The following is a 16,644-nucleotide window of genomic DNA, read 5'->3' as shown; positions in this document are numbered from 1 at the left end:
AAAAACACTGAAAAAAGTCATGTTTACATCACTTGTAATTTGTAACGGTTAAACTAGCATGCCATGAGCTCAGGCTACAGCAGAGCCACTGAGCTCTGCGTTCTGTCTGACTAAACCCATTAATCTCGCCTGATCCTGCTCTGAGGGAGAGGCTCCATTGTCAGCGTTAAATGCCTTCACTTGGAGGTGTTAGATTTGGTTGCGTGCTCACCGAGGCTCATCCTCTTGAGCAGATTCCTGGGTGACAGCACATGTATGACGACAGAACAAAGATGAGTAGGGTGGAGAAAAGGCGGAGGACAGGGGGCAGTCGGGGCAGCGCTACCCTCTGGCTTGGTACACAGTCGAGTCTCAGCCTGCAGCTCACAGGTGCGATTGGGTTTGGGACCTCGCTGCATTCTCTCTCTAATTCTTTGCCTTTTTTTCCTGCTTCCTCATTATTTGCTTTCTCTTTTCATTTTTTTTCCTCCCCACAAACACACGCACACAATTGCGCTTTCACACTGTAATTCATTCTTCTTGTCTGCAGTGCTACCAGGAGAGACAAATTAAAAGTGGATTCTCATATCATTCTGTCACACTTGAGCTGCAGGCCTCATGAATCACAATGAATTCTGTTAAGCAGCTCTCCCTCTGTTTCGCTTCCTCGCTAGTTACCACCCAGGGGGCCTGGCCCTGTCACTGCTAAACATCTGTGTTTATTTACACAATCAAACACCTAACTAACTGATTCCTAAATGTCCCGCCTCTCCTGGGAGAAAATGTTCAAAACGCCAGAGAAGTATCACAGTTTCCAATAAAACAGAAACAATGTTGCAGTAAATTCCATGTTGCAGTCCCCAGCAGTTTCTTCTGATATGGATGCACAGGATGTATCTGATGCATCGCAAGAATGGTGCACTGAGCAACACAACAGAGCGCCCATTTCCCATTTACCAGGCAATGCAAGAAAAGCAATAGATAACTGATAAATCATGTTTTTTTCCAAGTTCTTGTGGGCAGTGACCCATATTACCTACATCAAGAACTGGACTGCCTGGGACTGCTATACATTAATTCAAAACTCAAGCTATTATTTCAGGTCAAAGATCTTAGAAAGGTGCCTGGGTTAACTGGCAGCAGATTTACGGTACTTTCAATATTCATACCTACCATAGCATAACTTTAACTGTTTGAAAACTGCTTTTGTTGCTCAGTTCTACAACTTCCTGTAACATCCGACAGGCACTTTCCCAAGCGAGCAACTCTGTGAGGTAAAAGACGCATGGCTCATCTGGATTCCCTCCAAAGGACCCAGTCACGTGGCTGGTTTCCTGGCTAACTACTGATGTGGCACTAGGTGATAGCAGGCAGTTGTTTTGCACCCCTCCCCATAAGAAGATCACCTCTGCCCAGTGTTGTGTTCAAGACCACCTAACCCGAGACCAAGACAAGACCAAGACCAGAGTGTATCGAGACCGAGACAAGACCAAGACTTTTAGGGTCCGATACCAAGTCAAGACCAAGACCGAGGGAAGTCGAGACCGAGTCAAGACCAAGACCAGCGCCAGTATGTGACAATAAAATGTGAAACATGATCAAAATCACTAAAATTGATCTAAAAGACCCACATTCACGTAAAAACACCTAGATATTTTACACAGAGAACTGGAATAAACATAAACATCTTTATTTAGTACTTCTATGTTGTAATCACAGAATTTCAAACAATCAAAGTCGATCAAAATAGTATTTTCTCTGCCTTTCATGAACAGTACATACATTTATGTTGTTTTTAAATGTGCTATTTCAAAACCATGTGCAAATATGTAAAACTGAAAAAATGCCAATCATTTCTCTCGTTTCTCTCTCGTATACAGATTATAGCTACATTATATAACTTTTCTTAAATAAATCTATATCTATCACCAAGTTGTGACAATATGTTATGAGACAGATAATTTGTTGAAAAAAAGATTGATCTCCTTCACTTCCTCCCTGAGCGACTACTGCCATCTGCAGAAATACAAACCCCATTGAAATACGTGCACAAAAACATGACTGACTTTTATCAGTTCTAAGACCCTTTTGCTGGATCAGATGGTTTGTTTTTGACCAAGCAGTGTATTTCTCCAGTTAGCACTGGGAACATGGAGAAAAGGCAGAGGAGCTCAATATTTTCACAGCTTGTCGGTCTCATAACATACTGACACAACATAGTGACATAAATATATAAAAAAAACTATATAACTTTTACAAAGATATTTTTTTGTTTTAACAAAGTTACATACTGCATCTTTAACTCTGCTGTTGAATGGATGTAGCAACTTATACATAACATACATAATAAAGAAATCTGACATTTAGAGGCCCAACTGCATGCGTTTCAAAAATAAAATTATACAACTGGAAGCAGTTTCATAATACGCCAAAGCTTTAGAAAACGTCAATGGCAAAACTCGAGAACAAGGATAACCATGTAGTTGAACAGTGGTTGAAATAAAGTAGGTGATACATAAAATTAGTTTAAAGTAAGGTTTCATTGCACTTCAGAAAGATTAGAGACTGCAGCATTTTTGCACCTAAACGTGCACGATGGGGTCTCATTACAATGCCTCCTCGACTAAAAACCCTTTCCACTGGTGCAGAGGACGCAGGGACGGATAGCACTTTCAAAGCCAAATTGTGCAGTTGAGGATATTTGGACTGGTTTTCTCCCCAGAAGGCAAGAGCATTGTCACTGTCACAGTCTCTTATATCATTAAAGTATCTGTTTAATTGTGTTGCAATACTTGAATTCTGGACAGAGGAGCTGTGCTTCTTATGTGCCTTGTAGCGTGACAGAAGTCGAGGGCATTTGGCTGGTGGCGAATGACTGGTTGGATCCACATTCATGGCTTCTGAGCACTTGTCATCTGTACTCTCCATGTTCTCCACCCCAAAGATCAATGTGTCTGAAAAACACAAACACAATGACTGTGTTAGTTTTCAAGAACTTTGAGTGTACAAAATAATGTTTATGACAAAAGTAAACTGATGAAAAGAAGACTATAAATTCCACTTTATGATTTAAGGCTTTATGTGCTACGAATTTGAGACATTTTAAGATTTATAATTTTGCAAATAAGACTTTTTTTTCAGCAAAGAAAAATGCATACCAACCTGTCAGTGTCTTCTTAAGTTCATCTCTGAACTTCTTCATCGATGCTGCATTACCTCCGTTGGTAACATCTAAATCCACCCAGCTTAAGCCAAACTGTGGATCCAGCATGGCAGCAAAGAAGTACACATCATGGTTAAAAGGTTCCTCTCTTCCACTGTCTTTGGCCATGTTTGTTTTTGTAAAGATTCCAGAAAATCTTTTCACCAGAGACTGCTGGAGGGCTCTGACCAACGGCCGGCACTGCATTCGGGTCTCCTCCATCTTGAGGAGGTGTGTGTTCAAGTCCAGTACAGTTGGAACCACCATACTAATAGTCACTGATCTTTCCCCTTGGGTCAGCTCTGTTGCTTCAGCAAATGGAGAAAGAACTATACATAGCTCCTTTAGCTGGTTCCACTCCCGCGCACTGAACACGACATCCTCATAGTCTTTGTTGCACATTTCACTGAGTGATTTGTGTTCTAGAGTTGTAAGGGCCTGTACTTGTTTAAATGTACTGTTCCAACGAGTTGTATTTGCAGCTGGAACACTTTTATTGGTGCCAAATGCAGCCTCAAACTTATCTTTAAATTGTGAGCTGCTATGTAAAAGGGTTGCGAACTTTGACGTTTTTGCTATGGTGCGAGAAATGGTCTTGACCTCCTTCATACCATCATGCACAACTAACTGGAGAGAGTGTGCAAAGCAGGAAAGACGTTCACCAGATGACCATGGTAAGTCAATGTCTTCCTCTGAATTAATGTCCTCCCACAAGTGCTCGTCATCTAAATTATCCTCTTCACTCTCACTGTCATCAGATTGCTGCTGGGGCATGTGTACTTTGAAAGCACATTTCATATTGGGTGCATTATTGTCTGTTATGATATAGCTAATTTTGTCACGAATACCATATTCCTCAGTGATCTCCTCAAAGGCAGACGCAATGTGCTCTCCAGTATGCCTCCCTGTAAAACGCCTACAGTCCAGCAGGTAGGATTCAAGTGCATAGCAATCTTTAGATTTGTAGCACACATGGGCAGTCACCCCAAGAAAGGAGCGTAGCCTGCGATCAGACCAAAGGTCAGTTGTTAATGACACAGACGACTGGGTCTTCAGTTTCTCCAAGACAGTTTCCTTGACTTTTCTGACCAATTCTGGAATTCGTCTCTCAGAAACTGTTTTTCTAGAGATTGGTGTGTATTTACTGTCCAGGACTTCAAGAAAGTGTTTAAAGTGTCCATTTTCCACGAGGGAGAGGGGCAGACAACATCCAATGATCAAATCTTGAACAATGGCTCCACTGATGGCTTGCTGCCTTGGCGATTGTGGGCTGTAGAGCTGCACTTTCTGTGTAAATAACGATATTGTTGGCTGTGTGACATCACTCTGTTGCCCTGCCTTGTATTCCAGGAACCTAATAAATAGGACATAGAAATCAGTTTATCTGATCATATGAACATCAATTACATAAGAAAACAACCTTAAAAATAAGTAGGAACTTTACAAATACATGTCAAATATGTGTAATGTAATGTTACTAGAAACGCATGTAGATAAACAAAATGCAAATCAATGGTATTTTGGCCATCACATTTTTGAAATGGATAAACAAGTAAGTTAAATGACTGATATGGTATGAACCATAGAGAGTGAACTGGTAAAAAGTTACTTATTGACCTGAAATTGTAAATGGCAACATAACAATGTGGTTTCTAAAAGTAATTTGCCTATATCCATACAAAGCAACTAATTTATTAATTTTTCATAAGGTGAGGCATATTAGTCTCTTCACTCTCTGCTTATATCTATAGACTAGTTCCCACAGCCAAACAACAGAGCATCACCTCCACGTCTTATCTTCAATGTCAGGAGCTATATCCAGCTCCTAAGGTCAATGTAACTTACATTGACCTTAGTTCATAATTATGAGACAGTGAATGAATTCATTCACTGTCTCATAATTGTTTTTCATGAGAAAGAAAAAATCTAACTTAGGAACAGGATGTTATTATATGTCCAGTCGACTCAGTCTCTCAAGGTTAACTGCATTTGCTTACTTCCCTTAATAATGTTAATTGTAGGACCAATGCAAGAAAATACAACTTATTTAAGGTTAAGCATATCAGGTTTGGCACATTAATAAATTATATATGATGGCTTTGGAGACATTGGGGTTACCCACCAGCACAAGCCAGCACATGCTGACAGAACCATTACGTTCTGTCATGGTTACGTTACAGAACGTAACCATTACGAACCATTACGTTCTGTCATGGTTACTTATTGACAGAACCATTACGTTCTGTCATGGTTACGTTACAGAACGTAACCATTACGAACCATTACGTTCTGTCATGGTTACGTTACAGAACGTAACCATTACGAACCATTACGTTCTGTCATGGTTACTTATTGACAGAACCATTACGAACCATTACGTTCTGTCATGGTGACTTATTGACAGAACCATTACGAACCATTACGTTCTGTCATGGTGACTTATTGACAGAACCATTACGAACCATTGTTCTGTCATGGTTACGTACGTCACCTTATTATGGTTATTAATAAACATAGGTAGAGACTTCCACATCAGTCTTCTCCTTCATGAGAAGTATTGAACAAGAACCAAAATATATTACGATTATCTATTCAGACTTTTATTTTTGCTCTGCTTCCACCTATGTGCTGCAATCCACTCATGAAGCCGACAGAAATACGGAGACATGTTCAGGAAAGCTGTAATTGAAACAGCGTTGTCCATGCACAACACGAATCAACACTTCTTTAAATTAAATCAGTAATGTCCGACATGTTTTCACAAACACTACTAGGTGACAACTTGTGCATCAAGCTAGGTGGCAAATAGCGGATAAGAAAGGAGAACATTCACCCTAAAAGATAAAGCATACATATATAACTTTAGCTAACTTAATATGTGTAGCTAATATTGAAATAAGAACTGTGTGATGGCCGGGTAGAATAATTTTGATACCGAGGAAATTGCTTACGTTAACTTGCTAGCTTTCCTAATATCACTTTTACACACAGCTTACCTTTCTTTGTGCTTTCTTTCAAGGTGTCGATAAAAGTTGGACGTAGTCCCCACCGTCTCTGATAGTGAAGCACTGCAGAACTTACATTGCGCTGTATGCTTTTTTCTCAATGTTGCTTTACAAATGTATTGTTTGTGATTTAAATAGCCAAATTTTATAACCGATGATTTGGCCGACATCTTATCCCCTTCTCAGACAACCACTTGTAACTTTCAATCGAAGTGCTGCAGTCCGCGCTCAAGGTGAAAGGGGGTGGGGCGACAGCAGTTAAAAAAACAACAACATGCATTTACCAATGAGACGGGTTATTGCTTGGATTTGAATCAGGAGTGCATCCAATAAAAAGAAGGATCTTAAAGAAATTGATACTGATGATTTAGCGTTATTTTCACAGTTGTGGTCTTGACCGGTCTTGAAATAAAATACCGAGTCCTCAATGTCCGAGACCGAGACAAGACCGAGACCAAATGTGGTCGAGTCCGAGACAAGACCGAGACTATCAAAAAATGGTCTTAAGACCGGTCTCGAGACCAAGACCGTTTTCGAGTACTACAACACTGCCTCTGCCCATATGCATGCACTCCAGTATATAAATTGCTGAATCAGTGTCAGTGATAGAGTAATGGCATGGGGGGTATCGTAAATTACAGCAAGCGATCCCGGGGTGCAGACACTGGCTGTCGTGTCTGAGTGAGCGCTGCGCTCCTGAGCTAATGAATACCTTCATCTGGCCCTGGCAGTCAGCAGATTGCCCCGCATTGATGGATACTGTCAGCCCTCCGCCACACCACATTTCATTGCACAATAAACATGGTTGTCAAAAGCAAACAAAGTGAAATCAATTCATCCTGTACAGTGAGTGCATGCTAAATGAAATTAACGTACTGTGGAGTTTGGTGGCAGCAAAGGTACTGTATTATTCTTGAATTCGTGATGGCTTTAAGGCCTGTAGCATTCCAGAAGGCAAAAGCAAACACAGACATAGTGCAGTCAGAGCTTGGGATTAGCTTTTAAACGTCCTGATGTACAGCCCTTTCACTGTGTGCTAAAACACTTATTTACAAGTGTGACTCAGTTTGGGAAGCAGATGATTTTTGACATTTTTCAAACTTAGCTGAAAAAATGCTACAGTTTGAGAAATTTGACTTTTTCTGAGCTCCTGTATGAAATCAAGTAAGAACATTTTATTAAAAAAAAATATATATTTACAGAGTTTAGTTTTTAGGCCAAGGACCTAAATTTGTCGAAACATGTGCAGTGTCACTGTGTGAAAACACATTATTTTATTGTGACTGTTCTCACTGCAGAAACTCAGTGTACTGTTCATCATTTTTATTCTTCTTCTTCTAAATGTAATAGTGAGAAAAGTGCCTGTCTTAATAGAAAATATATGTTTTTGAGGAGAAAACAAACTCTTGTGGCTGAAAATGTCGGAGTGACATCTTCAGTGATTAACACAGAGCGAGGTTTCTGTGGATTTTGAATTAATGCCTCCGCACAGCCCTCGATTACTCATTAAGAGTTTGATTTGTTTATAAACTGAAATAATAATAGAAATCAAACCCCAGGTAACGTGTGCCAAGGCTGCTGGTGAAATGGTTTAATGAGAAGGCTTCACATGTGGATGATGAAATATGCATGAGTCATCCCAAGCTTTCTTTTCCAGATCTGAGATCATTAAAGATGTATCGTAGCATATGGAAGGCTCTTTTTTTGTCTTATTTTTCAAGCCTTGTTTATCAACATGTTTTTGTTTGTTTAAATATTCATACTGCTTTTATTTAATTCTTTCACATCTTACATATAAAAGGAAGCAAATACGCATGCAAACAGAAATCATTATCAGCCTGATGTACAGTTTAATACTGAGAGAAACTCTCTTATGCTGATTGTGAATGCCCTGATTGAGAAACAGCACTTTGCAGAATCGGCACACTCTCTCCGCGCTAATGTGGGTCTGGTTTATTTGTGGGGGTGAGTGTGTGTGGGTGTGAATGTTTGCATGCTAGAAGGGCAAAGGAAAAGTCTGAGAAACAACAGGGGAAAAAAACAACAGAAAAAAATTATTTGTGCATATACATGTGAAATATACTTTTTAAGGAAGCTTTAAGATTTGCCAGAGTTCAAGTTTAATCTTTGAATTTCTATTCTAAAGATCGCCTCAAGTCTCCTATTTATTATTTATGCTGGCATTTTTTATGGACGGTCTGAATGTCAAACTGAAAAGTGTGCACGTCGGAAAAGCAAACACTTAAACAACAAAAAAAAACATTAGAAGTCAAATGGTTTAATCCTCTGGATTCAGATGGAGCTCGGAAAGAGTGGAAGAACACCGCTCTGTGTTAACTGACAATGTATTCAGTTTGTAGCTCTTAATCCTTTCAAGTCAAATTTTCCACTCAAAAGAAAACTCTGTCCCTCTGGGAGGGTTTGTTTTCCCAGCGCTCATTTAGAAAAATGTTCTTTATGATGAAAATAGAGGCGTTGATAGCAGATGAAGGAGAGTTTAAACCTGGCTCGTCATTTAATCAATGCCTTGCTTCGCTCTCTCTTCTTGTTCCTGCTCTGGCTTTTCCAGAGTCCAAGGCAGTCAATGGCTCTGCAGATAAACCCCAACCCTATTATTGTTGGCCAACAGGAGGTGCTGGATCTACCGAGGCGCGGGTCTTCAGGGAGTCCCGAGGACGGAACAACAACGAGCCCCACATTAAAAGGCCGATGAATGCATTCATGGTGTGGGCCAAAGATGAGCGGCGCAAGATCCTCCAGGCGTTCCCGGATATGCACAACTCCAACATAAGCAAGATTTTGGGTGAGGCCCTTTGGATTAGCTATAAAAGTTGTAATTTAAAGAAAGGATACAGATATACTTTTTTATTTTGTTTTGGTTTTTGCTGGAATTTTTGTAAACATTTAAGATGTCTTTTAAATGCTGTAAAGTAAATCAGTGGATTTACTTCTTGCATGACAGAAAAAAATATCTCACCATAGTATTACTGTAACTCAAAATATTTGATCAGTTTTCTACATTAGAGTGGTGTTGACACTCTCTGTTATGGAAATACACATTTGTGTGTTTTTTTTTTCTTTCTTTCTTTTCGGGAGTGAGTGCGTGTTACAGCATAGGCTACTGTGCATCAGTTCACCTCAGCATACAGATGGATTTATGGCCCATCACTACCATAAGTGTTTGTCATGAAAAATGACAGAGACTAAATGGGTCTTGTCCCCTCAGCACAGGAGTCCATACATCAGAGCTGTTAAAAGTGCTGTCATCCATGCCGGTGTAGTGTACTTCATGGAGCTGTAGTATTTACTGCACAGGCTTGTTGTTCCTTAGTTTTTGACAGTAAGGGGCAAGCATATCTCTCTTTTAGTATAATGTCCTGCCACACTTATCAAGAGGTTGTTGTAAAATGGTCAAGCATTTTGGTGCATGATTTTCTTTAACAGAATAATATAAAACTACCCATGTTATTCTGTTGGTCAAGGATCACTAACTTGCAATATAAAAATATAGCACCCTCCACTATCACTGGCAAAGATGTTTGAAAAGCCTAAAACTAAATAGTTGATAAGGTGCTACCCTAACCACCCTGATGTCCCTTTTGTCCTTTTTACCATTTTCTGACTTATGTAGATAAAGACACTTCTGTCAAACAAGACAACTAGAATTTTGAGTTGTCTTGTGTTTGCTATATTGAGTGATGGCTGGAGAAAATTGTTGCTTCACATTTAGATCTGGCGGATTAATAAATTCATATGCTGATTTGGTACACGATTAAGACATGTTTCCTCATGAGTACTAAGTATTACAATAAGTTCTAAAAATCTGTTTGATTTTTGGAAATATTCCAAGTATGACATTATGTTACTGCAATGTTTCTTTGTTTGTGGTGCTAAATGAAAATATTTGAACCCTCCAGAAATAAAAGAAACTGTGAATTGAATGTTTTAGTGGCTTTCTTTGATATACTTTTAAAAATAAATTGACCTGCTACTCTGCTATCTAGAAACTTTTCTGTATCCCTGATTGTTGTGTAAACTGCTTCGGACAGACTTCAGCTTTCTCCTCCAATTTTTGAGCCACTTGGTGAAATTTTAACAATCATTTAAACTTTTCCAAGTGCTGAAAAGTTCCTTCTCTTGCCACAGGTTCTCGGTGGAAGTCTATGTCTAACCAGGACAAGCAGCCATACTACGAAGAGCAAGCCCGTCTGAGTAAGCTTCACCTAGAGAAGTATCCAAACTACAAGTACAAGCCACGACCTAAGAGGACCTGTATTATAGACGGCAAAAAGCTTCGTATTGGAGAGTACAAGCAGATGATGCGCTCTCGGCGACAAGAGATGAGACAGTTCTTCACTGTGGGGTACGTCCCCACAAACACGGCAAATAAAAAGTAGCCATTAGTCACACGAAGGCACATTTCCAAACTGAGTGTTGAGTTCATCTGTGCTGTATTGGTTTTAAGACCCACAATGCACTTTAAACTCAAACGTTTTCCAATAGGTGTGATTTAATCACTTTTCACAAAATCAGTCTTCAAATGCAGCTTGCAGTGCAGAGATTATTATGGGATATATAAGCTGTAAGTATACACTTAGGGAAGCCTGGAGGGCAGCCGAGGCTTAACACTTTAATTTACTGTGTGCGGTTAGCAGGAGAACCCTTCTCCAGGTGTTCCCATGTCAGTCATAACATTCAGCGGCTTGGGGAATCAATCATGCTGCGCAACAGCAGACAAGAGCAGCACTGAGAGGGTATTGGTTTTATGTCACCAATAAACTGGGTCCTCTGTCTGAACAGTGCAGAACAGGAGCTGTCAGGAGAACCTCTCTTCTCCCAAATCACTTTCACAGAAGTTGCTGGGGGAAACCCCAAGTCCAACCATCACATCTTAGTGCTGCGAAAGAAGGCAAAAACATTCTTTGTTTAAAGTATTGGGAGTAGGATTTTTAATCATTTTTGCCCTGTTTTGTGTTTGTCCAGCCAACCACCTCAGATTCCCATCACCACCAGCGCCAGTATGGTCTACCCAGGAGGCCTCACCATGGCAAACACCACACCCTCACCTCAGATGACGTCAGAGTGCTCCAGCGCCTCGGTCAGCCCTGAGCCGTCCATTCCCGTCATTCAGAGTACTTACAACATGAAGCTGGAGCCCAGTGCCATGGTGAACAACAGCGAGCCGGTCAATGGCGAGGATGAGATGGACATGTACGAAGACTTCGAGGACGAGCCCAAATCAGACTATAGCAGTGAGAATGACACACAGGAGCCGGTCAGCGCCAACTGAGACGCATTTTACTGATGCAGAGACAGCATTCACACAGGAGGAGGCCCAAAGGGCTGTTCTGATGTGAGGGAGGGAAGGAGCAAAAAGAACAACAAAAACGTTTACCACATGGGTTGGAGAAACATTTAAAAAGAAAAATAATATGTATCATGTAGAAGCCTGCATGCAGCTACGGCTTCATCAGTTGAAAGCTATTTGGTCTTAATTATTTCTTCAAGTTTGTGAAACACTTTGTTTTGTGGTAATTTATAATTTTTTTTTTTCATTGTTTGTTTTTTCATTAAAGATCATAGACGGTTACACAGTTAGTTTGTTGCCTAAAGTAAAAGACAGAACTTGAAGCTAAACATTTGGTATGAACCTATAATACTTAAAGTCACATTGTTTTCATTTATTATTATATGATTTTGTTACGTCACCTAACTGTTCAAGATGGGAAAATATTCTCACTCAGGTATAGTGTGCCAGCCAACAGCTTGTGAATGTTTTTAACAAAGAGAAAAAATAATATCAAAACACAATACGGAGGGATTCCAGTTTAGTCACATTATTATTAATTATTATTATTATTAGTTTTTGCTGCATAATTCTGTGTGAAAGTGCCAAACATTTTATGTTTTTTTTCCATGAGAGGTTCTGAAGACAATCTCTTCATCTCTTAATGCAGCTTCATTGTACAGGCTTTCTTTGCTCTACCAGAAAAGGACAAATGAAACTCAGGAACTTGGAGGCAGCAAGTTCTGCAGGAAGTAACAAGTTACACCTGTGAGTGGAAGGTGACGGTAGCTATACTCCACAGAAATCAATGCAGTGGGCATCAGTGTCATGAGCAACCCATTTTATATCCCTGGTCCCAGTCCATACAGAGCATTGTGGAATCCTTCACTCAGTTTCAGCTCTTCCACCCTGTCTGAATCACCAGGATCTTAATCAGTGATTGTAATCAGGCCAGAATGCTAAAGGGCCAAAGGCCCCCAATCTGCAGGATTGGAACCGAAGTGAAAGGCAGCTTTGGTGGCATTACAATCTTAAATTGATGTTGTACAATGTGTGGCTGCAAAGCTACAGTACATTCTGTTAAACACTTTAGCCCTATTTGGATTGCATGTTTAAAGTCTTGGGTCTTAAAATGTAATTTTTTCAGACATTGTAAATCTTAAACAGACACTAAGAAGTCTTAAAGCAGGGCAGTCATCTTGTTGATGCAGTGGAATGATTACTAAAGTCGTAGTGAAAGGAGTGCTAGGAAGTCCCTCAACAAAAAGAAGAGCTTGCCGTCGTGTCCGTTTCTCCACTTCCGTGCATCTCACAAAATTGACTTCATTTCTTGTTTCTTTTTTAATCAATTACGTAAGGCCTCTGCCAGCTGTAAGCTGTGTTGTAGAACTTGTTATATTTCTTAAATGCAACATGCTCTGAAACACTCATCGCCATCTACAACTCTTTGAAGAAACTTGTATGATATAAGTTGAATTGAACTAAAAAAAAACATCCACGGATCCCTCCGCCTGTCGAAGACATTTAAGGGGGGGGTGATGTTATGGAGCAGTCTAGAGCAGAAGGTCTAAGTGACTGTCCCCTCAGCCACGTGTGTTTCTGACCCCAGTCTTTGCCAATCTCAGCACTCAGGGGGGCACCATCTGGCTTGGAGAAAGGGAAAGCAGCAGGAAGGAGTGGGGAAACAATAAAACTGGGTGTGTGTCCCTCATTGTGCTCTCCATCAAAGTGCTGAAAGTAAGGCCTCAACAGGGCTTCCACCCTGGCCGTATCACCAGGCACTGGCGAGCAGATGGAACAAGTACATCAAGCTGTGGGGGATTATTAAAATGACTGACGAGTGGGTATCGTCTGAAATGCAGCATTATTAATGCATGAGTCTAGTTATTCCCTCCCTTGCCCTTGAACCTGTCCATTTCAGTCAGAGCGCAGAGCTTTGTGAAGAAACTGAATTGTTGGTCACTGGTTTTAAATGGCCAAGATCCCCCACTGCTGGTCACTGCATTTTTCTCCTGCCTCTAATTGGTACAGGTGGCTACGCCTTGCTCTTTAGCACTTCTTATTTGCATTACATAAACTTTTGCAAACATTCATATGAAATTCATGTGTGTTTTTTTTTTAAGTCAGTTTTTGTTAGTCTCCATTTTATTATTTTTCTGTTGCTTTTTTTTTTTTTACATTTTAGAATTTTTAAACATCAAAAAGCAATCAATGGATGCTGTCCTACAAGTCAAACCTTCTCCCTCCAAGTCAACCAGTTTGGTATTTTTAAGGTGTTTCCTCCTGTTTGCTGGTGGTTAGACTGATTTGTATGTGATTGTAAATAATTGTATGACCATGCCAAGCTACTTCAGTTGGTTGGCGTTAGGACTCTTCAAGAAATTGACACTTGACTGTGCTTATACAGCAAAAACTCTAAAAAAAGAAAAAAAAAAGGACAACACAGGCTCACAAAGAGACAATGTGTTATAAGCACTGGATATAAATCATATTTTTTAGCAATTCTGATTAATGTGAAGTTGTTTGACGAAGAACACCATGGATGAACAGGATTCCCCAGCCTGACTCAAGCGGGTTTGTTGTCACATTTGCCAGATTTGGGTCATTTTTATGTTCAGTTTTTTGTCTACTTATTTTGTGTATTTATGCACAGACACGTGCGATGAAAGAACGCTTTGTTTAAATCACAGCTATTAAAAAGACTCAGCACAAAAATGTGAGCAGAAGATTTAGCAGCAGGCTCAGAGAGAGCTGTGAAGCAACAGATGTCAGTGCATTGTATATTGTGTTTGATACTAAAGTGTATCAACATACTGTATTTATTATTAGCCTCTGCTGGCTCTAAAATTGACAGTAAACAACAAAACCAAGGACAATCACAAAAAATAATTTGAGATAAAAAAAAAATCTGTGGATTCACCAACTTAAGATTTTATTGTAAATATGAGCAATGAATATTTTTTGTTCATTGGTATAGGTTATGTATTTGGCTGTTTTATTTCCTCTTTTCCGCTATTTGTCCCAACAGCAGACAAATGGCTGTACCTCATGTGGATGCTGAACTTTTCTGCTAATTGGAAGTTTGGTCCCAATACAGAGTGAATTATAGGTTTTTCTTGACTATTAAAAGCACGAATACAACTTTACCTTATCAGACTTATAAGGAAAAAAGGTAGCGAGTCAAATAAGCACTTAATGTAGAAAATTTATTATACACCCATTTGTTTCCAATCATAAATGTCTGATACAATCTTATCTTTATGCTGTATTTCCTTGCTTAGTTTTTTTTTGTTATTATTTGTTTATTTTAGCGATTAACCATTCAGTTCAGTGTGAAGCTCAGACTATCTGAAGATATCTGCATGCATTGGACTTGCATTGTCATGAATATAACAAAAGGTACACATTTTTATCGTTTCAAAAAGCTGTTCTAAACACAAGATGTTATGTTTGATCCTTTCAATGGTGGGAAGGTGCAAGTATTTATTTCTTTTAATATTGTAAAATGCACAGATATTAGATGTATCGCCAACTTTACATATGCTGTCAGTTTTCAACAAAAATGTCACCGACTACCCAGGATTTGCAGAAGTATCCCTCCCAATTGGTCTCAATTTTTTCTCCTGTAATACATGGAAAATGGTTTGGAGGAACTGAAGACAAAGGATTCCATGCTGTTTGAATATTACTGTAATTTGATTTATCTTTTCTTTTTTTTTTTTGTTCGTCTAAACTTTGTGATGTAAATGGTGGGAATGTTCTCTGTGTTAATTTAATCAGCACAATTCACTGACATGCTGGACTGACATGCTCGCTGCTGTTCAGAAAGTGTAAAAATGTGCCACCTGGGGCAACATTTTAAGCTGCCCTTGGTACTCTGCTCTTAAGAGTTGTCTTTTCAAGCAACACTGTGTGGGGCTCTTCTATGACTGGAGCCGCTGTTTTGACAAAATGCTGGCAGCCTGAAACGATTTTCTGTGCAGAATCTTTTCGATTATTTCCTCTCCTTGCAGGTACCTGTAAGCCCATGGCAAGTATTGTTTGGGTGTCATTAGAGAACAGGAAATACATAGTGTCTGTTGCTGCTTTAAAAAAAATATGTCTGAATATGTAAATAGTTTATCATAATATCTTGTACAGTCCAATGTAAAGTTTTTAATTCAACTTAAAAACAATGTTGCCATCACATTTGTGTTCACATTCTTCTTTATACAAAACAGAAGAGGTCAATTACTTTAAAGGGTGTATTATTGCTTGATGAAAACAAAAAAAAAGAAAATGTTCATTTTTTTATGTTTTACTTGGCTTCAAAGTGTACACCAGCATTCTTTGGTTTTCATGTGCAGTATTGACGTGAGGTAAACTTAAGGTGAATAATTTTACATTGGTGTGTGTGTGTGGGTGTGTGCGTATGGAGAATTGCGTCCTCAGCTTTGGTTGTATTAATACACTATAAAAAGTAAAAACAAACCAATGATTGACACACATCGGCGCATCTTGGCACCATGGAGGTGTGTTTACTGTAAATTATTAAATTATGCCCACATGATGACTTCAGACCGATTTAAAAACAGCATTTTAAATAATGCGTTGGTCCATTGTATGAATGCAGCAGTGGGCTGAAGAAACTGCCGGTTTTAGCTTATTTACCTCAAGAATTTCCTTGTTTTCTGTAAAGGAGACAAACATTGTGTTGCAGAAAGGTTCACACATCACTCCATCTTTTGTACTGCTGTTGACACTTACCGATTAAAGAGACATTTTGTTTTAAAAACTTGAGTCATTTTTTCGATTACACTCTTTACAGTCTGCAGAAGAGTAAACAGCATGAAGGTCTGTCGGGAAAATGTAAATACATAAATCCCACATCAATAAAAAAATAATTTCTTTATTTTTTGTGATTTCTTTATTTTAATATAGCCTTTATTTTTTTTTAAATAAACTGTTGTTTCTTAATATTAAATATGAAAAGTAACTTCAAAGACAAAACATGAAAGAGAAAAAATTGCATTCAGCCACGATAAATCCCTTTAAGTTGGCACCTTCTTGTCCAAGTGTGCAAAACAAGATGAAATAACATTTATGTATCCTCTTTACCATTTCATGTGATGGCATTTATTATCGCATGAAAAAGGACTCAATGGAGGAGTGTTGCTTTTGACAGCACATAT

General features: G+C 39.1%; 2 protein-coding genes across 5 annotated transcripts in view; one reads left to right on the top strand and one right to left on the bottom strand.

Moving 5' to 3' along the window:
* sox6 (SRY-box transcription factor 6) overlaps nucleotides 1-16,247 on the top strand; it is a 143,960-nt gene extending 127,713 nt beyond the window's left edge. For 3 of the 4 annotated variants that reach the window (XM_032561021.1, XM_032561024.1, XM_032561023.1), the window contains 3 exons: nucleotides 8,816-8,989; nucleotides 10,333-10,549; nucleotides 11,170-11,476. In XM_032561021.1, the coding sequence (XP_032416912.1) occupies nucleotides 8,816-8,989; nucleotides 10,333-10,549; nucleotides 11,170-11,476 (698 nt within the window). Of the gene's footprint in view, nucleotides 1-8,815; nucleotides 8,990-10,332; nucleotides 10,550-11,169 lie in introns of all 4 variants that reach the window. The other variant, XM_032561022.1, reaches the window with a different exon arrangement.
* LOC116718804 (uncharacterized) lies at nucleotides 1,649-3,985 on the bottom strand. The gene is made up of 2 exons (XM_032561035.1): nucleotides 3,142-3,985; nucleotides 1,649-2,933 (listed from the first exon to the last, which is right to left on the bottom strand). The coding sequence occupies exons 1-2, from the start codon at nucleotides 3,977-3,979 to the stop codon at nucleotides 2,506-2,508; spliced, it is 1,266 nt and encodes a 421-aa protein (XP_032416926.1). The 5' UTR covers nucleotides 3,980-3,985; the 3' UTR covers nucleotides 1,649-2,505.
* Nucleotides 16,248-16,644: the final 397 nt, after the last annotated feature.

Source organism: Xiphophorus hellerii, chromosome 4 (genome assembly GCF_003331165.1).
Source record: "Xiphophorus hellerii strain 12219 chromosome 4, Xiphophorus_hellerii-4.1, whole genome shotgun sequence".
In the NCBI taxonomy this organism is placed as follows: Eukaryota; Metazoa; Chordata; class Actinopteri; order Cyprinodontiformes; family Poeciliidae; genus Xiphophorus; species Xiphophorus hellerii.
The sequence above is the reverse complement of the archived record's forward strand: the minus strand, read 5'-3'. Positions and strand labels throughout refer to the sequence as shown.

Bases quoted from the DNA above. Each gene is read 5' to 3' on its own strand.
- LOC116718804 (XM_032561035.1), bottom strand. From the start codon at position 3,979: ATGAAATGTGCTTTCAAAGTACACATGCCCCAGCAGCAATCTGATGAC. The intron at 2,934-3,141 runs GTTGGTATGCAT...TGTGTTTTTCAG, and splicing joins ACTTAAGAAGACACTGACAG to ACACATTGATCTTTGGGGTG.